Source organism: Hyperoodon ampullatus (genome assembly GCF_949752795.1).
Source record: "Hyperoodon ampullatus genome assembly, chromosome: 13".
Lineage (NCBI taxonomy): Eukaryota > Metazoa > Chordata > Mammalia > Artiodactyla > Ziphiidae > Hyperoodon > Hyperoodon ampullatus.
In genome coordinates, this window is record NC_136926.1 from 25,394,664 (window position 1) to 25,416,737 (window position 22,074).

The 22,074-nt window shown below is 50.2% G+C and overlaps 1 protein-coding gene and 1 gene segment (V, D, J or C); both read left to right on the top strand.

Annotated features, from left to right (window-relative positions):
* Positions 1–8,404: 8,404 nt before the first annotated feature.
* LOC307062418 (immunoglobulin lambda variable 5-39-like) lies at positions 8,405–11,040 on the top strand. The segment is given in 3 exons: positions 8,405–8,450; positions 8,573–8,893; positions 10,955–11,040.
* A 189-nt stretch (positions 11,041–11,229) lies between these two features.
* Positions 11,230–22,074, top strand: part of LOC307062419 (immunoglobulin lambda-1 light chain-like) — a gene marked incomplete at both ends in the record, with an annotated part of 216,496 nt that continues 205,651 nt past the window's right edge. The window contains 2 exons of the mRNA XM_079718150.1: positions 11,230–11,284; positions 11,394–11,689. Of these exons, the coding sequence (XP_079574276.1) occupies positions 11,230–11,284; positions 11,394–11,689 (351 nt within the window). The remainder of the gene's footprint in view (positions 11,285–11,393; positions 11,690–22,074) is intronic.

Below are 22,074 nucleotides of genomic sequence, written 5' to 3' on the forward strand. Positions count from 1 at the left end.
TCTTAAAAAGGGTGAGAGTTGCATTTACAATAATATTCTTTTTATGTCAACCTCTTATTGACAAAAATTGTAAATAAATGTCTATAAATTGGAAATGTATACATTTAGTACATTAGAGAGTCAAAAGAAATTAAGTACTGCCAGAATAACATTCACAGGCCAAAGAGAACCCACAGATGTAATAAAGAACAATAGACATTGTTCCCCTAACATTTTGATATTCTCTGGGCAAAGACATAAATAAAAGTCAAAGAATGTACAATGGGGACTGGGTGACCAAAACAGGGAACTGTATAACAACAACAAATAAACAAACATGCAATTGTGACCCACATAGATTTCCTACCAGGTAGCTCCAGGCCTGCGGGAACTGAGACCAGGACTCTTTTCTCATCTGCGGGAGGTGGGGCCACCCAGCAGCTTCCTGCTCAGGGTCTGGTTAGAGTTTCTGCTGCTGCTTCTGCTGCCGCCCTGGGTCCAGGTTCATCCCTGGGGGGCTGCCGGGGTGTGGAGGCTCCTCTTTCCCCTCTGTCCTCAAAGTCCCTTCAGCAGCCCATTCTTACAAGGGGTCTCAAAGGAAACAGAAAGTCCATGTGCCCATCGCTGGGAATGCAGCGTTCTTTGCCCTGAAGCTCAGGGGCTGAGGTGGGGGTCGGTGGAGGTCATTCAGACCTGAACTCTGACTCAGGAACCCTGAGTCTCCATAATTGGGGTCATCTGCCAATTCCCAGGAGTTTCTAGAGCTATGACCCCCTCTCATCAGCCCTCAGGATGAACGCCTGTGCTTTGCTCACAGGGGAGATTTCTTCGGACACTTTTGCACTGACACCAGAGCATCTAAGGCGCATCATACATTTGGGTCTTCTGGAACAACTACCTCTCCTGCCCCTCAATGATCCAACCATTGATTCTTCCTGTTTAATTGCGGTGTCTAACACTTGCTGAATGGTGCTGAATAATAATGGAGCTAAAAGTCACATTGGCTGCTCCTGATTTGTGGCGTTTCCACAAATTACTGTCACCAGGCACCAATCAGAGAATAGTGGGTGCTCTTACCATATATGTTTCACAAATCCCTACATAAGTTCTTGATACACTAATGACATTTTTCTCAAACTGAAAAGAAAAACTGTTTTGCCTTTCCTTTCCCCCATAACTAGTGGAGGCAGTGCTGGGCCATTTCAGTTCCTTAGATGGTCACACGTCCAGGGCCGCCCCTTTGTGTGGCTCATCTTACTGTCCACGGGTGGCAGACCCCACCTCAATATTCCCACCTCTCCACTGTTTGTTACCTGCCCTACAAAAAGGAGAAGAAACACTTATCACAAACCCTAACCAGACTCTATCTAGGGTCTCCCACAGGATTAAGAGGAGTAATGCCCTACAAAAAGCTGTTGGCTTTCTAGTTACTAAAAATGAAGAAGCACAAAGGATATTTTTAAAAATTCCATTCACGAGGGCATCAAAAAGAATAAAATACTTAGGACTAGGATTAGTCGAGTAGGTGAGAGGCTTATAAACTGAAAACTACAAAACATTGCTGAGAAAAATTAAAGCAGATGTAAATAAGTGAAAGGAGACCTGGGTTCATGGATTGGAGGACTTCATCCTGTGAAGGTGTTGATCAATCCTGCCCAATTGATCTGCACGTTCAAAGCAATCCCGTCATGTGCTCACTTCTCCCAGTTTAATCCCCAAAGGTCCACAGATCACCCCGCTCTGGTTCTTTGGGAGGAATGTGGGAAAATATCTGTTCTTTTGGACCTAGATATTAGATACCCAACTCCTGGAATTCTACTCCATGGCAAAGACAGGCATCAAAAGGCCTGTGTCACCCTACAAATGACAGAATATAGAGATCCATAGGCAGACACACTCCCAGTAGGGTGAAGAGCAGTCATGTCAAATTGGAGTAGCTGGTAGCCCTCCACCTCTGTACACACTTGGTGAGAGAAAGAGTTACCATGCTCACCCAGCCACATCTCCAGACCCTACCCATCCCCTTGGAGAAGTAAGTGTCCCAGGTAACTGACTACATTCACTAGGAACAGAAAGCCCCCAGACTCAGAAGACAAACTGGTATACTCCCCCCAGCAACACAGCCTAGCCTCTCACAATCGCTGGGGTCTGGCTGCAGTAAAACACTTCAGCATTCACATAATATTAACAGCTAGTATTTATTAATAACAAACACTTCATTATTCTCATAACATTAAAAGCTAATACTCATTGAGTGCTAGGGATGGGTAATATGGTAGGCTGCATTCCAAAACTTGGCACATGTTAGCCATTTAAAAAAAAATAAGGCCTGTGCCAGGTGGGCTGAGGGGACCCAACAGGAGAATCTAAAACAACCACCACACTGACAACGTCAAACTGTAAGCGAACCACAGAGAATTAGGATGAGATCTGAGCCACTGTGATACTCACAATCTTACACCTTTTACATGTCTTAAGGTGAAGGTGGGCCCGTAATGACCCCAGACCCCTGGTAGGGGCAAACTCACCTGTCAGGTGATCCTGAAATATCTGAGAACAATCACTGTGCAATTATTCCTTCTAATTCTCCCTTTTTCTCTTAAGTGTTAAATCCTCCTTATCTTCAAATTTGATGCACACAAAATTACATACCTTTCCCACTGTAGCAGAGGAACTTTGTTTAATAGGCACCAAAGCATCTAGTGTGGATCTCTGTCTGACAGGGTTTGAGGCCTCAGACACAGATAATGAGAAAGGAACACAATTACCACGCACATTGTGTGAAACAGACACTGTAGCAGCAACTCTGAAATGAATATAAAATCACATTTCCTTATCACTGTGAGAACAAGAATTTTGTGGCTGTACTTCAAAACTTAACTGGAGCATTTTTCTCTTCCCACACTCCTCTTTCAGCCCAACCCCCCTCGCTGCTCTTACCAGCCCTTCTGCTCCATATCAGACCGTCTAGGGAAATTCAGATAAAAAATGCTCCATGATGCTCACACCAATGTGTTCAGATACAGTATAATTTTAATTTCTGATTATGAGTCACATGTTTTCCTATTTTTATCTGATGTTTTGGAAGAATCTCAAACTTTAATGGTTGTATTATTACTTTTCTTCTAAAAAACTGCAGGTATATTATACTAGAAACCCTAGTTTCTTGATGGCTTCTCAGAGAAAAGGGGAGCTGCCCCCCACGTCTGGTGCTGGTCTGGGTGTCAGCATGCCCAGCCCGGATGCACTGGACTGTTGTGACCAGCAATGGTGTCAAAGACTGTGTCGGCGGAGACCCCGGTCCCTCCACAGACCACACAGGACTCTGCGGGTCTGCACCGGGTTTCCTGCTGGAGGAAGCAGTGTCCACTGATCCTCCACAAGGAGCAAGAAGTGATTCCACTGGGGAGGGAGCAAGGGTCACAGTCATGGGATGAATGTGATGTTTGGGATGAACTAGACCCCTGAGGCCAGGAGGTGGAGAGCACATCCATTTATAACTCAGCCTTCAGGCTCTGCAGAGAAGAATTCAGGTTTGAGAAACATAGGACGTGGGGGAGCTGATTAGGGGAAGGATGTCACCCCCATCACTCAGTGTCTCATCCCTGTGCTGTCCCCGGTCTGTGTGAAGTCCCAGCATCTGCCTCCTTCGAGACCTGCCCCAGAGGGCATCAGGTGACACTGGGCACAGAGAGGCAGGAAGCTGATTTGCATGAGGCCCCTCCTCCTCCTAACGGGTCTGGGAGGCGTGAAAAGGCCCGAGGACCCCATGCTCCAGCCCAGGAGGCTGAGGAGGCCGTGTCCTTGGAGTGTCCCCACCATGGCCTGGACGGCGCTTCTGCTCGGGCTTCTCACTTATAGCTTAGGTCAGGCGCTGGGACTCTGCATCCTTGGGGGCACCTACAAGCAGGGCCTCAGGGGATATTGTCTCCATAACAAGCCCTGTCTCTCTCCTGTCAGTTTTAGGGGTGGATTCTCAGACTGTGGTCCAGGAGCCATCAGCGTCAGTGTCTTCAGGAGGGACGATCACCCTCACCTGTGGCCTTAGCTCTGGGTCAGTCACTACTGGTTACTACCCCAGCTGGTACCAGCAGACCCCAGGCCAGGCTCCCCAAACTGTTATCTACAACACAAACAGCCGCCCCTCTGGGGTCCCTGGTCGCTTCTCTGGATCCATCTTTGGGAACAAAGCCGCCCTCACCATCACGGGGGCCCAGCCTGAGGACGAGGCTGACTATTACTGTAGTCTCTACGTGAGTAGTGGTAATTACTATTGCACAGTGATATAAACCCATGGGGAAGTGTACCAAAACCGACTCATGTGCTCAGAGGGCTCAGCCCTTAGAGGCAGGAGAGACAGAGAGGGTGGAAATGGTCAGCACCCCGTGGGGAGCGAGGCTCCGGGGCCCCATCTCCTGTCCAGTGGTTCATGGCCACTTGCCTCCTCCAGTCTCTCCCAGGTGTGTCCATCTCTCCAAGGGGACCCCTCTCTGACTATAGATGGGGAGGAGGCCCAGCTCCCAATCATATCAACCAACAATGACACTGAGGGACCCCAGTATGACCAGCACGACTATTCTTGTCCAAAGAGAATTAATAGACATACCCAACTTCATTAATTTGATGATGGAGAATAAATGAATATTTATGGTTTTTTCATATATGCACAACAGCTAGATCCATAGCACATTTGCTGATCTGTTTATATATCACGTGCTTATAGTCATTGCATCGTGAAGCTAATGATGGAAAATAAGCATTTAAAAAATTCCATGTTCGATGGTGTCCTAGAGACAGTTCCTGCTCTTTTATAGCCTTTTCCCACACTTTTTAGCTTTTCTGATTTTGAGCATCACTTAATTAAAGCTGACATAGTTTTATATGTAATTTTATATATAGTTTTATATTTTGTAATGTAATATTAAAATTCTTTTACATTTTACTGATGACTACATTGGTAGATTTTTAAATATGTGTATGTTTCATTTTGGAAAGTGTTGCTTTCTGAGAAATTGAACAATTAGTGTCTATCACTAACTGTGCTCACAGTACAGGGCGTGGCCATGGATGTTCATGGACTGACAGTGACCAGCCATCAGCCCAGGCCCCCAGCATCACTTCCACCCAGAGCTGGACTTTGACCAGGAGCGCTGTGGGTCACCCCAGGGTCTGCAAAATGGGCGCCCCCTGCTGTGTGACCCCCCAAACTCCCAGGTCTGGGGCGTTGGGGCCTGTGTGTGTGTGATGGGGACTCAGCAGTGTGTCCTCTCTGCGCTGGGCAGGGTTCCTGTTCACAGGTCACTGTGGGTTCCAGCCGCTGCTTCCTCCTGCTTCCTCCCAGGGGTCAAACTCTGAGTCTCACCCATCTCACCCCAATTTCCTAAACTCACCCATCTCACCCCAATTCCCTAAACTCACCCATCAAAGGAAGGGAGTCAAAAGAGATCCCGTCGGTACTTTAGAAAAGCAATGACCACAACACAACAGGACTGAAAACGGGGCTCTGAGGCCATGAGGGAGAGTGTGGGACAATCCTGAGATGGCCCCTCCCCACTGGGAAACTGCTCAGGACTCCAGGGGGTCCGGCCATCCGTGCGCTCACTGGGCCACGCTGACCTGCCAGGACCCAGGGGTCAACAGGAGCCAGGCACCTCCCCCCGGGTCCCTCCTTCTCCCTGTGGGCACCCAGGGCAGGGAGGCCAGGAGCACAGACAGCAGGTCTATGTGCAGACGTGACTCTGCCCCATGTGGATCTGGGGGATAGAAAGGGACTTCGGGGAGCACGGTCCCCACATCAGCGCTGAGGGCTCCGTGTCTGAGGTTCCACCGTGACCTGGGCGCCCCTCCTGCTCACCTCCTCTCTCCCCACATGGGGGGACGACCTTACCTGGGGGTGGGCCGGGGACCCCCAGCTCTTCTCCTCAGCCCTCTGTCCTGCACAGGGAGCAGGGTCCTGCTCTCAGCCTCCTCTCTGTCCCCTCACAACGACCGCGTCCCGGGACAGACGGCCACACTCTCCTGCCCTGGAAACAGCAACAACGTTGGCAGCAAGGGGGCAGCTTGTGCAGCAACAGCCTGGCTGGGTCCCCAAACTCCTGACCCTCAGGAGTCACAACCAGCCCCCAGGGTCTCAGAGAGGTTCTTGGGCTCCAGGTCAGGCGGCGGGGCCTCCCTGAGCATCTCTGGGCTCCAGGCCGAGGCCGAGGCTGATTATTCCTGCTCAGCCTGGGACGGCAGCCTGGCTCCTCACCCGGTGCTTCACGCCAGGGGGGTGGTGAGCCCCGAGCCCTGAGCTCCCGGCTTCACCGGGCACGTGGGGCTCACAGAGCACCGGTTACTGTCCCCGGACAAGACTGGGCTGGGTTCCTACTGACACTGATGGGTGCGATGCCAGTTATTAAAAGTAATAATGTCAGTGAATGGAGCTGAGGCTGTATAAACATATGCACCTTCACATGCACTAAGACTTAGTAAAAACAGGATTTCAGGGTTTAATTAAGGGGATAATCTTTTCCCTGACTTTTCTTTCTGTTCCATTTGAAGGAGCTGGAGTCACAAGCTCAGAGGGTCCACTTCCCTGACCTCGAGTGAGCGTTCACCAGCCTCACCAGGAGCCACCCTCCCCCTTCTTCTGACCTTGGCACATGCCCTGACCTCTGGCCCAAGGGCTCTGCCTGTCACTGCAGGGGAATCACCTGACTCCTCCCTCACATTCCTGCTGACCCATCACAGCTTTGTTCAGGCTCCTCTGTCCCCACCCCTGAGCACACCCCAACCTGCATACAGGACACATCACCACGTGTGTGGCCTGCTGCTTCCTGTCACTGTCCTTTCATACACATGTGCCGTGTTTGCACAGCAGGCAGGGCTGGGCTGTGGGGCTACAGTTCACAGAGATGCACATTTTGGAAATATGGTCAGTTTCCATGGAGACGAGAGTCCCAGGGTGAGAGTATTCCTGTCTCCAGAGTGGACCTGGAAAGGCCCCGTCACCCCACTCTCCTGGAAGTAATATCAGCAAAGCCAGCTGTACAATGGGACACTCTGCAAGGGGGCTGGGACATCCCAGTGGCTGGAGGAGGTGCCTGTGGCCAGCAGGGGGCGCAGTGCAGAGTCCCAGAGAGGGGGCTGGGCCAGACAGCGGGGAAACCACTCAGGGCTCCAGAGCGCTGGGCAAACTGTCCTCCCTGATGTGGGACCCTCCTTCCTGTGAGGCCCGGTCACCCAGGAGCTCTCGGTGGCCTCCCTGACCACAGGGTTCAGATTTGGCTCACCTCCTCCGAGTCCTCTGTGGGGTCTTTGCCACGTCTGGGTCAGGGAGGGGCTGTTAGAAGGTGAGGAGTCAGAAGGTGTCTCCAAGGAGGAGCGGGGCTCCTGGGAGCGTCTGTGCCGACGGTGAGACAAGCTTGGGGGGCAGAGGCCCCACAGGGTAACCTGTGTGCACTTAGGCGTGTGTGAAGAGTGTGTATTAGCATACGACAAATGTGTCGTTTGTTTCTATTTTATGTGGGTTTTGCTATTATTGGTGTTAAATTTATTTTTTTAATGTCTTAATATAAAACACAAGTTGTATATTTGAAAAAATGACATTTAGATTCAGTATCGATTTATTAAACCGGTATAAATATTTCTTTGTTGACATTTTTTTGGGAACATTTGGATCAATATTCATTGATAGTGGTTTGTCAGTGTTCCTCTTTGGTGTTCAATTTATGTGGTGTATGTATAACTGTTTTAACTGCTGTCTCAAAAGAACTACGAAATTTTACATCTTTTTCAATGTTTTGTAATAAATACACAAAGCAAACCTATTGGAACCATATGATTGCTGAAGGTTTCTTAGCTATTCCCAATAAAATGTATATATCATATCTTTTGGCAGAAATTCAATAATAATTTTTTTTTACTTTGGAAAGTAGTGCATTTACGTATTTTCTCAAACAGAGCCAATGTTGTATCTTCGCTGAAAAGCATGCATTTTAATCTTTTTTCCTACCAGTTATGTGTTATTTTGTCCATTTTCCACATGTTACCAGCAGGGTGTGCTGTGGGACTGCCCTGGGGTCCCTGCACAGCTGCTCAGGGAGGACCATTCACTCCAGGAGCTGGGCCTGGGGGCGGGGCCTGTGCTCCCTGGTGGGGACTCAGCAGTGTGTTCTCTCTGGCTGGCAGAGGCCCCTGAGCAGGGACCTGCGTGGTTTCAGCAGGTGCTTCCTCCCAGGGGGTCCCAAGGGGGAAGCCGCCCTCCATCCCCTTGAGTCTGGGCTGTGAGCTGAGCTCTAGCACCAGGGCTCAGGGAGGGGCTGGGTGGGCCTTGGGTGGACACCCATTTGCATGGGAGCCCCTCCTCTGGCAGAGGCTGGGGGAGAAAAGGAGGCCTGGGGCAGCCCAGCCCCACTGTGGGGACCAGGGGGCTGTGAGCACCATGGCCTGGACTCCTCTCCTGCTCGTGCTCCTGTCTCACTGCACAGGTAAGGACAGACCCTGGGGACCAGGTCTCAGTCCCCAGCCTGCATCAGCCCGTGTGGCTCAGATTCCTGGAATCTTTCCTCCAGCTCCTGCCCCATCTCCCCTCCTGTGTCTGTGTCTGCAGGTTCCCTCTCCCAGCCTGTGCTGACTCAGCCTCCCTCCCTCTCCGCATCTCTGGGAGCATCAGCCAGACTCACCTGCACCCTGAGCAGTGGGTACATTGTTGGCGGCTACCACATATTCTGGTACCAGCAGAAGCCAGGGAGCTCTCCCCGGTACCTCCTGAGGTTCAAGTCAGACTCTGATAAGCACCAGGGCTCTGGGGTCCCCAGCCGCTTCTCTGGATCCAAAGATGCCTCGGCTAACTCAGGGCTTCTGCTCATCTCTGCGTTGCAGCCCGAGGACGAGGCTGACTATTACTGTGCTACAGTTCACAGCAACACTGGTACTTACACGGTGCTCCAGACCCACAGGGAAGTGAGACTAAAAGCTCCCCTGTGCCCTCCCCCTGAGACAGTCACTGCTGCTCTGCCTGGACCACGTCTAACTCAGGGTGACCTTCTGTTGTCACTTCTGAATTTCCTGAGAATGGCAAATCTGACCCTGTCATATGCTTTTCCTCCCCTCAAATCTGAGACTGACCCATTGCTCTGATACCTCAGCCTGCTCATGTTTTCACAGACAAAACTTCCATGCTCAGAGATAAAAATCTCCAAGTGGGGACTTCCCTGGTGGCGCAGTGGTTGAGAATCTGCCTGCCAATGCAGGGGACTCGGGTTTGAGCCCTGTTCTTGGTAGATCCCACATGCCGTGGAGCAACTAAGCCCGTGAGCCACAACTATTGAGCCTGCGCTCTAGAGCCTGTGAGCCACAACTACTGAGCTCACGGGCCACAACTACTGAGGCCCGCGTGCCTAGAGCCCATGCTGCGCAACAAGAGAAGCCACCGCAATGAGAAGCCTGCGCACTGCAACGAAGAGTAGCCCCCGCTCGCCACAACTAGAGAAAGCCCGCGCGCAGCAACGAAGACCCAACAACGAAGACCCAATGCAGCCAAAAAAAAAAAAAAAAAAAAATCTTCCAGTGGAGATGTTATGAGTGGCAGAGAGAGGTTGGTTCTGGCCCTGCCTCACTCAGACTCCTTTTTCACTTGATAATAAATAAAATTTCATAGGATACCTGTTGTGTCATTTTATTAAAATGTTCTTGATAAAAATACAGTATTTACAAAGATAAATATAGTATTTCAGAAATGTTACACTTGTCAATGCAAAATTAAAATAGAACATAGGTTTTCCTTCAGTTAAATTCACGCACTAGGGCTTCCCTGGTGGCGCAGTGGTTGAGAGTCCGCCTGCCGATGCAGGGGACACGGGTTCGTGCCCCGGTCTGGGAAGATCCCACATCCCACATGCCACGGAGCGGCTGGGCCCGTGAGCCATGGCTGCTGGGCCTGCACGTCTGGAGCCTGTGCTCCACAACGGGAGAGGCCACAGCAGTGAGAGGCCCGCGTACAGCCAAAAAAAAAAAAAAAAAAATTCATGCACTAATTTTAAGTAATGACCTTACATTTTCACTAATCCATTAAACGCATTTTGGTAAATTGAAAATCTCACAGTCACACACCATCTGTGTAACACACACACGCAGTGCTGGGCAAACTGCAATCGGGCTGTTCTTTTCCAACCAAACACTCCCCTAACTATGTCCTTCAAACCCACTATTGGGGCTGGTTGATCCTAACATCCCCATGTATCAGGCTCCCTTGGAACAGATGCTGATCAAAGCCCTTCAGAGTCTCAATAAAAACTGCTAAGAACATCACTAGGCCCTGTTCCCTGCAGCCTGTGACGTGTGCCTGCAAGAGAGATTCCCAGGAGGGAGTCACTTCGTAAGACACGACACGGGGGACGGTGGGTCTCGTGTGTGGAGAGCTTCACACACAATAAAGACTGAGGCATTTAGGAATTCAGGGTCACCCCCAGGCTTCTCCCCACACCCTCACCCCCTCCACAGAGAGGCGCTCCCTCCTCCTCAGGGCTGAGGGGACACACAGAGGAAGGGGGGGCTCTGGCCACCAGGGACAAGTCACACAGAGGAGGGGACCCGCTGTCCTGCACAGAAGGGGACGGGCCTCCACGGGGCCAGCACTGCTCTGACTTGATCCTGAGCTAAGAGGAATTTGAGTCACAGACGCCCCCTCAGTCCTGACCCCTGAGCAGCCAAGGGCACTGTGGACAGACTCACCCTGAGGGGTCTGAGGGGAGCCCACAGATGGCTCTGAGGTCACGGGGGACACTGAAGGGGCACCTGGAATGGCCCTAAGGAGGGAACAGTGCGCAGAGCAGGGGCCAGGAGCTGACCCTGAGGAGCTCTGGTCACCAGGGCACACGGTGTGTGTTTCAGTGCCTGGACACCAGGGGGCGCTCGGGGGCCATTCCTGAGGGTCTGGGGGGGATGAGAGCTGGGACCAGCCCCCCAGCACTGCCTGGTGGTCTCTGCTCAGGGCTCCCTGCTGTGACCTCCCACCCCTGGGCCCCACCCAGCCCTGCCCCTGCCCACCCCCTGGCCACGCTCAGCACGGGGACCTGACCCAGGGCCCAGGGAGGGACCAGAGAGCTGGGGGGGGGGTTGTCATTTGCATGAATGGACCCTCCCTCTCTCAGAGTATGAAGAGGGGAAGGAGAGACCCTCCCTCTCTCAGAGTATGAAGAGGGGAAGGAGAGACTTGGGGACGCTCTGCTTCAGCTGTGGGGACACAGAAGGCAGGACCCCATGACCATGTCCACCATGGCCTGGTCCCCTCTGCTCCTCACCCTGGTCGCTCACTGCACAGGTGACTGGATGTGGGGACAGAGGAAGGGACCCCGGGAAGACCATGGGCCCTGCTTCCTGCTCTTGTGTCTGGACCCCAGAATCACCATCTCTGTCTCTTCCACTTGCAGGATCCTGGGCCCAGGCTGTGCTGACTCAGCCACGCTCCGTGTCTGGGGCCCTGGGCCAGAGGGTCACCATCTCTTGCACTGGAAGCAGCAGCAACATCGGGAGTAATTATGTGAGCTGGTACCAACAGGTCCCAGGAACAGCTCCCAGACTCCTGATCTATGAAAATAGCAAACGACCCTCGGGGGTCCTGGATCGCTTCTCTGGCTCCAAGTCTGGCAACTCGGGCTCCCTGACCATCACTGGGCTCCAGGCTGAGGACGAGGCTGATTATTACTGCCAGTCTTATGATGACAGCCTGGATGGTCACACAGTGTGCAAGCCAGGGGGGAAGTGAGACAAAAACCTGCTGTCCCCCCAGCACTGGGGCTCCCAGGGCAGAACCATCCTCTACCAAGTCAGCTGCTTCCGTTGTTTGTTTGGCCTAAAACTGGGGTCTGAGACCCACACCAGGGAACTTGGTCCAGAAAATCTGTTTACATCTTAATTCTGTACCCCACCCCCTCCACCGCCCAGGCTCTTCCTAGGCAGCAAAACTGTCCACTTTTTCTCAAATTGGGCAGAATCCCTGGATGCCAGGGGAAGGTGCCCTGGGGACAGAGTCCATGATGGGTTAGGTCGGAACCAGGGGCCAGAGTCCAGCTGTGTCCGAATCAGGACACATCAGACTGTCCAGTACGTGTCCTGGGACCAGCAGCTGCCAGGATTGGGCCCCAAGCTCCTCATCTCTGATGTTAGTTGGAGACAGACAGCAGTCCCTGATCAGTTCCCTGGTCCCAAGTCTGGCATTTGGCCTCCTTAGCCATCACTGGGCTGAGCTGATACCAGGCTGCTTCTCCTGCCTTTCCTGTGACAGCCTCTCAGGCTCACCCAGAGCTCCAGGCGAGCAGTAACTGTGACCAGGACTCTTTTCTCATCTGCGGGAGGTGGGGCCACCCAGCAGCTTCCTGCTCAGGGTCTGGTTAGAGTTTCTGCTGCTGCTTCTGCTGCCGCCCTGGGTCCAGGTTCATCCCTGGGGGGCTGCCGGGGTGTGGAGGCTCCTCTTTCCCCTCTGTCCTCAAAGTCCCTTCAGCAGCCCATTCCTACGAGGGGTCTCAAAGGAAACAGAAAGTCCATGTGCCCATCGCTGGGAATGCAGCGTTCTTTGCCCTGAAGCTCAGGGGCTGAGGTGGGGGTCGGTGGAGGTCATTCAGACCTGAACTCTGACTCGGGAACCCTGAGTCTCCATCACTGGGGTCATCTGCCAATTCCCAGGAGTTTCTAGAGCTATGACCCCCTCTCATCAGCCCTCAGGATGAACGCCTGTGCTTTGCTCACAGGGGAGATTTCTTCGGACACTTTTGCACTGACACCAGAGCATCTAAGGCGCATCATACATTTGGGTCTTCTGGAACAACTACCTCTCCATGCCCCTTAATGATCCAACCATTGATTCTCCCTGTTTAACTGCGGTGTCTAACACTTGCTGAATGGTGCTGAATAATAATGGAGCTAAAAGTCACATTGGCTGCTCCTGATTTGTGGCGTTTCTACAAATTACTGTCACCAGCCACCAATCAGAGAATAGTGGGTGCTCTTACCATATATGTTTCACAAATCACTACATAAGTTCTTGATACATTAATGATGTTTTTCTCAAACTGAAAAGAAAAAGTGTTTTATGCTTTTCCTTTCCCCCATAATTAGCAGAGGCAGCGCTGGGCCATTTCAGTTCCTTAGATGGTCACACGTCCAGGGCCGCCCCTTTGTGTGGCTCATCTTACTGTCTATGGGCGGCAGACCCCACCTCAATATTCCCACCTGCTCCATCGCTTGTTACCTGCCTTACAAACAGGGAAACCAAGTCTTATCACAACCACATATCGGGCTCTAACTAGGATCTTCCACAGTGTTATGAGGAGTAATGACCTACAAAAATTTTTTCGTTTTCTAGTTACTAAAAATGAAGCAGCAAAAGGATATTTTTAAAAATTCCATTCATGAGGGCATCAAAAAGAATAAAATACTTAGGACTAGGATTAGCCGAGTAGGTGAGAGGCTTACAAACTGAGCCAGAAGGAATTCCTCAGGCTGGGATGGGCCCTGGTCTCTGAGGCCTGTCTTACCTGTGCAGAGAGAGAGGAGCATGAGGAAGGCAGGGGTCCAGGCCATGGTGCTCACAGCCCCTGCTCAGGACACAGAGCTGGAGTCACCTGACAGGGTCTGGGGCCCTTGGACCCAGGGAACCTGCCTGATGCACTAGTTTCCCCCATGAGTGGGGGCGGGGAGGAGGCAGCTTCCGGGACCACACACGGGCCACGTGCAGGGGACTCGGCCAGGCCCAGAGAGGAGACAGCTGCCCCCTCCCCAAAGGAAGCAGAGGTTCCCGCCCTGGGCCTCCGGCAAAGGAGGGCTGCCCAGCTGGGCGCCCCTGTCCGGCCCGATCCACCAGAGACGGCCGCACAGCGCCCCCTGCTGGTCTCCGGGCCAACCTCTCCTCCTCTCGCTCTGGTCCACAATCTCACGGTCACCTGTGTCCCTGACCCCTGCGTTTCCCACACGTGACTCTTCCCTACGGGGCACGAGGCAAGTGTGGTCCTGGTGTAGCCTCACTGATTCGGGTCCCTGCTCCGCGGGCGGCGGTCTAGCGGGAGGCACAGGCGACATCCTGACCCAGGAGGGCGTGGGAACCGCTGCGGAGGTGAGGACAGGACTCAGGGAACAGCGAGCACAGAGGATCTGCCCACGCGGGGGCTCAGAGGAGGCGGGCTGGCCCTGGTGCTGTGAGCAGGAGCTCCCGGGGACAAGGACGCTCACAGAGGAGGACACAGAAGGAGGGGACGCTGGTCCTTCCAGAGCAAGTCAGGGAGGAGACTGCACACACCCTGGGGCGCAGGGCTGGGGGTGGAGCAGGGCCTGGGCGCCCAGCAGGGACCCCCTCGGGCCGTCCTGCCACCTCCCCGTGTGCTGGGAGATCTTTAATCCCGGTGGTGCTGGTCCTCAGTGGGGCCAGATAGAGACCGAGCTCTGAGTAAAACTCTGGGACAGAACTTGGGACAGAGAGACCCAGCCAGGGGACATTCGGGGAGACTGGACGAACAGGACACAGAGGAAACAGGAAGGGGTGACATGGCACGTGGCCTGAGGAGGGACACAGGGCGGTGACCAGCTGACCCCAGGCCGTGGGACAGAAACGGGTGGTCCAGATGTCAGGTGGATGCCCGACTGACACAGGTGAGGGCAGTTGCAAGGGCAGGGGTTGGGGCTGGGGGGTGGGTGTGTGTACATTTGTCACATAGAGACCCATGGTAGGAAAGCCTGGAAACATGTTAGTAAAACTCAGGACAAGGGACTCATGTCCTCCGTTAGAGGAAGGACACAGGGGCTCTAAGTCACCACCCAATGGGGGACTTGGCTGCATCATTCATTCATCCAGCCAGCCAGCCATTCATTCTCTAGAGGATATTTAAGGACTGTCTCCCGTGTACCAGACACAGGGGGAGGATGAGGATCTAGGACAGGGGCCAGGTCCATGGAGCGGGGGAGCCAGGCCAGCAGGGTGGAGGTGATCCCAGAGGACATGTAGGGTCTGAACCCCGGGTCCCCACAAAGACCCTGAGATGTCAGCGTGTCAAGGAAGCACAGGTCAGAGACTCCAAGATCTCCCAACGTTCATGACGCCTAGAGTACATCAACCCACAGGACAGGCCACATCCCCGAGTGTCCGGGGACATATGATGGGGTTGCTTTGAACGTGCAGATCAACTGGGCAGGATTGATCGACACCTTCACAGTAAGAAGTCATCCAATCTATGAACACAGGTCTCCTTTTACTTATCTTCATCTGCTTTAATTTTTCTCTGCAAAAAGAAAAATTGCAAGGGCCCCAGACCCTGTCAGGGGTCATGGGGGAGCGGCAGTGGGTGGGGACACATTTGCGTGACAGCCCCTCCTCTGTGACACCAGCGGGGAGACATAAGAGAGGAGTGGGGCAGCCCAGCCCCAGCTCTGTGTCATGAGCAGCGGCTGTGAGCACCATGGCCTGGACCCCTGCCCTCCTCATGCTCCTCTCTCTCTGCACAGGTAAGACAGGCCTCAGAGACCAGGGCCCATCCCAGCCTGAGGAATTCCTTCTGGCTCAGGTCCCCGAGTAGCTGCCTCCTGTCCCTTCTCCTCATCTGATGTGTCTGTGTCTGCAGGGTGCCTCTCCCAGCCTGTGCTGACTCAGCCTCCCTCCCTCTCTGCATCTCTGGGAGCATCAGCCAGACTCACCTGCACCCTGAGACTGACATCAGTGTAGGTGGTAAAGGCATATACTGGTAGCAGCAGAAGCCAGGGAGCCCTCCCCTGAGGTACCTCCTGAGGTTCAAGTTAGACTCTGATAAGCACCAGGGTCCCCAGCCGCTTCTCTGGGTCCAAAGATGCCTCGGCCAACGCAGGGCTCCTACTCATCTCTGGGCTGCAGCCTGAGGACGAGGCTGACTCTTACTGTCAAGTGTATACAAGTGGTGCTGAGCACAGTGACAGAGACAGATGACGAAGTGGGACAAAAACCCTGGGCCCCTCGTTTCCAAGCTTTGACACGTTTATTGAGACAGTTAATAGCTTTCCTGATAAAATCAGCAGAACATTTCTGATGTAGACTGGTGCCACACTAGAACTCTCTACTGTCTATGTAAAATGACCGTGACAACTCTAGAAAGTTTAAACGAACATACTAAAATTTATACCAAAACTGATAATTGAAAAATGACAGTCACTTACATGCAGAATTCAGGACATGTTTCCAATAGTAAAGAGCAATGGAACAGAAGGTGAAACCCATCCAGAGGGCAATCCATGGTACCACACATTTCCTAGGAAAGATTGTGTGTGTGTGTGTGTGTGTGTGTGTGTGTGTGTGTGTGTGTGTGTGTGTGGAGAGAGAGAGACAGAGAGACAGAGAGACAGAGAGAGACAGAGAGTAACCCCGTGCTCATCCTGGCCCCAGGCTGTGCTTTCAGCCTCCAAATGAGAAGGCCAACTGCAAACATAAGGCGTCTGACATGTCTCTACTGCAAGAGTGAGATTTCACCAGAGATCAGTGTCAGCGCTCCAGGAACCAGCAATGAACCTGAATGTAGAGACTGCGTGGTGTGAATGTGTTGCTTTGAAAATAAAATGGCATCAATGGGTCAAACATGGACGTAGCCTTGGGACCTCTGTAGACGGGCACTCAGACATTTTTTAAAGTGTTGTATTCCTTCATTTTTTCAGAGTCCAGCAAAGTATCCATGTTGGTAACAGAATTCTGATGGTTCACCCCAGTTGGAAATGTATGTATTTCTTGTAAAGAAATATTAGAAGGATTTTTAAGAGGTTTTTTTGGACATTGCATCACTATGAATCCCAAAATAAGTCTCCTTGTCCCTTATGAGAGCTTTCTGAATCATGATGTTAATTTCAAAATAAACGGTGCCAAAAACCTTAGAATGGGAGAAGAATAAAGTTTTATAAAATTTTTCAGTACCATAAAATGTGCTTGAAATATTACACTCCTTTTAAAAGTTTTCCAGCTTAGTAATTCCAGAATCTTCCCTTGTGTTGAATTTAAAGGTGAGAGAGTTTGTGTGGCTGTTTCACCCTTCTTTGAAGTGATTTTCCTTCAATAATCAGTATATAAACGTCATGATGCAGTGACCCACAGCGTGGCTTTAGCCAACTGTCAAAAAGATGCTCACTGAACGTGCATCTTTCAATCTGTGTTACTGCAGTTTCACATTCTGACTCCTATTTTGTTTCAAACAATTCACCAGTGTAGATGTACGACCCATGGGGGGAAATGGATTCAGTATTTGTTTATTTTCATACCAACATCACCATGGGAAATTACCTGTCGGGTATTTTTTTCACTTACTAGAATTTCATTTTAGCCATGCCAATAGATACATAGGGGCATTTCATTGTTGTTGTAATACACATTCCCTAATGACAAACGATGCTGAGCCTCCTTTCCTGTGCTGATTTGCCACCTGTGTATTTGGTTGGCTGAACTATCCAATCTTGAGAGGCTGACTTCCTTTCCCCTCTCCCTCTGCTTATAGCAGAGGTGGGGACCAGTCTCATATACCAGGTCTGACACGGACCCCTCTTTCACTGTCTATTTCTCCATCACAGGCATCCTTCAGGCCCTCAGGTGCTCTTGTTGGCTGATCTGATTCCAGGTTAGTCCTGAGACTGAAACCGTGTACAAGCCCCTGTGTCCACGTCTTTTGAAGTAAAATGCTGACTCAGGAGTGAATGATTGGGAAACGTGAAGATGGAGAGACAAAGAATAGCTGTTGGGCTGGGGAACTGGTATCAATTTAGACTATAATTCTGCCACATCGCAGAATCACCGAACTCCCAGTTCCTACAGAATCACCGAAATCCCAGTTCCCTGAAAGATGAAGGTAGATAAAGGCCTGACACACATTCCTAAGTTGTTTGTACAGGAAGGAAACCCCCACCAGATGAAAACTGCTGACCACAAGCACATAGAACCTAGACTGGTTGGAACCAGAAGGTTGATGATGCTTGAAACGTCACCTTGATGCCAACCAATCTGAGAACTGTCCACGAGCTGATTATGCCCTGATCCTTGAACACTATAAAACTCCTCACTACCCCCTCCAGGGTGGGTCACACAGTCTTGAGGGCATTAGCCCTCTGTGGCCCCCTTTGCCTGGCAAAGCAATAAAAGCTACTCTTTTCTACTTCACCCAAAACTCTGTCTCCGCGTTTCTATTTGTCACTGGACAGAGGCCGAGTTTCAGTAGCAAGACGTCGGCTCAAGACAAGTCGTCTGCTGTGTGTCACAGACCTTGTCTCCAGGGTCCAGAGTTCTGCATGGGGCAGAGAGAGTCCCCAGCCTCTCCCCAGTGCCCCCGTCCATGGCCCCCCTGGGCCCACCACACCAGATGCCTCTTCTGGGGTCCTCGCTTTTCTGCGCCTGCAGAGATGTTCTCATTCTCTTCCCCCTTGAGGACCCTCCATAAAGTGAGGATTGACGTGACTCAGGATGCAGCCTGAGTGGGAGGCAAACTATGCTTCTCACCTTCCAAGGTTCTCTTCACCCTGGGCAGGTGGCCCAGACTCCCCTCTGCCCCCCTGGGTCCACCATCTCTACTTGGTCACCAGCTGTTACCTGTAGTAGTCACAGTCTGCAGCTAGTCCCTCAGTGGGGAGACCTCTGCCATCACTTCTGCACCAGCAGAAGCCTGTCTGAGGGTGAAATGTCCTTCTGGATCTTTAGGAAGAACTGCTGGTCCTTCCCATCAATGCTACGTCCTCACCATTGACATCATTTCATTCACTGACTTTCTACTACTTGCAGAATAATGTTGAATAATAATGGAGCTAAAGGTCACCTTTGCCTGTTCCTGATCTTTAACCACACTAATAACTAAAATCCTGGCTTAAGGACTATGTTATCTCTGTGTGTGTGAGATAGTATGTATTATCATATTATAAAGGTATCTGTCTGTCTGTATTTTTATGTGGATTTTTTTAGGAATTGCTGTTTGGTTGGGTCAAAGTCTCTTTCGTGATGATTTAAGACAATAATATATTGTATTATTATTGGCATTATATTAAAGTATTTAGTAATAGGGAACCCAACTTGTATCATGGGAGTAAAAGTATCAATTTATTAATCTAGTAAGAAATCTCTGTTCATATTTTATTTAGAACATTTTCATCAATATTTAATGTTACTATTCTGTAACAGTTTTGTGTAAGGAGTCAGGTGCTTTCATCACTGTTATATGTTTTCTATAAGAACTAGGAAATTGTATATTTTTTCAAACTTTATGAAAAAATATGAAAAAAATAAGTCGGAACCATCTGATCTCTGAAGTTCTGTTCAATGTTTCCTGTGAAACTATCTGTATCTTATGTCATTCTTTGGAGAAGTTCCATAACATTTTCTATTTTATAAGGAAATTGGTCTGTTACTCATGTTATATCTGATGTAGACAATGTTGTACCTTACTAGGCAATGATGCATTTTACAGGTTTTTTTACTATACATTTTCTGGGATACTTTTTCTTTTTCCCACATAAAACCAGCAGGGTGCGCTGTGGGACTGCCCTGGATCCCAGCACAGCTGCTCAGCGAGGACCTAAAAATATCTTAAATACATCAGAGTCTAGTTTCATAATCTTTCTCAGTAAAATGTTTGATATAAAGATTGTGACTATAAATGGGACTCTCATCAGAGTCGCAAATAAATACTGTATCATCCAGCGGTTAACGAGACCCATGGAAGTAATCAAGAAAAAGACACGTTTTCCCCGAGAACATCATATTCTCACAGCAAAGGCAGAAATAAGAACAGAGACGTGCAATCAGGGCTGGGACGCTACCTGGAGACCTTACAAACACAACAGCAACCACATATCAACCTGGGAAGGTGACTCAGACAGAATCATGACCAGGTATGACCCACGGGTACTCTGGGAATTTTAAGCCTGGCACTTGGTTCAAGGTGGTTATGTTCTGGTAATGAATCCGGGAGCGGGCTTCCCTGGTAGCGCAGTGGTTGAGAGTCCGCCTGCCAATGCAGGGGACACGGGTTCGTGCCCCGGTCCGGGAAGATCCCACATGCTGTGGAGCAGCTAAGCCCGTGACCCATGGCCGCTGAGCCTGCGCGTCCGGAGCCTGTGCTCCACAATGGGGGAGGCCACAACAGTGAGAGGTCCACGTACCGCAAAAAAAAAAAAAAAAAAGAATCCGGGAGCAAGTCAGAGCAAACTCAGACATCAGGGAATCCTGAAATTCCTGGCACATCAGCATTCCATTTAGGGGTATGGAGGTCATTAGTGATCTGGAGAAACTAATATCTCAGCCCCAAACTACACAGAGGGGACGCATTCTACTGCCCTGTGACATCAGAAAGATCCAACTGCCAGTGTCAGAAAGCCCTTCCAGGAGGTTGCATGTGTGAACTGGGGGAGGAGGTGGGTCTGAGCCCAGCAGGGGGCACTGCGGGCCTGGTCCTGAGAGCTCAGGGTCCTGGGCCAGGCAGGCTGGGAACACCCTCCACTGGCTCTTGCCCCTGTGGGCAAGAGCACCTGCACCACGGCCTGGACTCCTCTCTCCCACTACTCACTCGCTACCCAGGTTCATGGAGATTTCAGAGACTGGAGTGATTCCTCTGCTTTTGTTCCTCGTTCCTAAAATGGGTCTGTTTTTGGCTTCAGGGGCTAGTTCTCAGCCTCTGGTGACTCAGGAGCCCTCACTCTGGACAGTCACTCTCACCTGTGCCTCCAGCACTGGAGTGGTCCCTGGTGGTCACTATCCATTCTGGTTCCAACAGAAACCTGGCCAAGTTCCCAGAACACTGATTTAGGACACAAACAAGAAACATAGATTCCCACCCGGTTCTCAGGCTCCCTCTGTGGGGGCAAAGCTGCCCTCACCCTCTCGGGGGCCCAGCCTATGGATGAGGTTGAGTACTACTGATGGCTGTACTAGTTAGTAGGTTTTTTATTATAAGTAGTATGAGTTAGCAATTCTGAATCTATGTAATGTGCTTTCTAGAACTGAGCAAATAAGAAAATATATTGTAGTTAATAGGAGCTAGTGTTCTCACTAAAACAGAAGGGAGATATAATATGGAAAAGTAGCCTAGACTGAATCTAGGAGTGCTGGAATTAAACAGGAGGTATGAGTATAAACTCTTCCAATAAACAGGTATGGAAATACCATATGTATAGTATAACTAAAATATTGAATACAATTTAAATTTTAAAGATTAAAAATGTACATTATTCTCCAAAGTTCTATCAGACAAAGAAGATTGAAGAAAATTATAGGTGAGAGTTGAACTGTTATAAAAAGGAAAACTTTTAAGAGCAAAAGAAAGAAATGAATAATTCACAAACATTGCCTATGTTTTCTCTACTCTTATTCTGCTATTTTGCCAAATTTTAAAGATGCCTCCTATTTATTTGCTTTCTTATCTCATTTCCTTTTGCTTTCGAGTTCTAGATCTCATTATCACATGAAGCCCTATCTTTAATTATTTTAACCACAAAGTATTAGGGAAAAATTAATAATTGTTTAATTTAAAACCCTCATTTTACAAATATATGTCTTGGGCTCAAACTTTCATCCATCTATCCATCTGCCCATGCATCAATTCATTTACTTAAACATTTATTAAGGGCTAATCCTTATAAGGGCTAAACCAATGTATTAGGTTGGTCTGGTTTCCTTCAGACAGGTTTCCTTCCAAGACAGGTTTCCTTCTGTCAAGAAGATCACCCTCAAAGATATTAGAAATAACTTATAAACTCATATGCTAATTACTATTACAGAGAATTAGTTAGGATCTTTGAAACTCAACTGATAAAGCAACTACCCTTTTTCTGGACAAATCAAAGAAGAGTCCACTTAGGTAAGACATGTATGCAGGGTCTTAGAAGAGGAGGGGTAGGTGAATGTCAAGAGTAAGGGAATCTCCAGCAGAGGGACTGTGTGATGGTTATAGAATGTATCTCTCCAAAAACTCCTATGTTGAACCCTAACCCCTAATGTGGTGTTATTTGGAGATGGGGTCTTCGGTAAATAATTAGGTTTAGATGAGGGTAGAATCCCTATGATGGGATTAGTGTCCTTATAAGAAGAGAAAGTGACTAGAGCAAGTGCTCTCTCTCGCTCCCTCTGTCTGTGAGAGGATC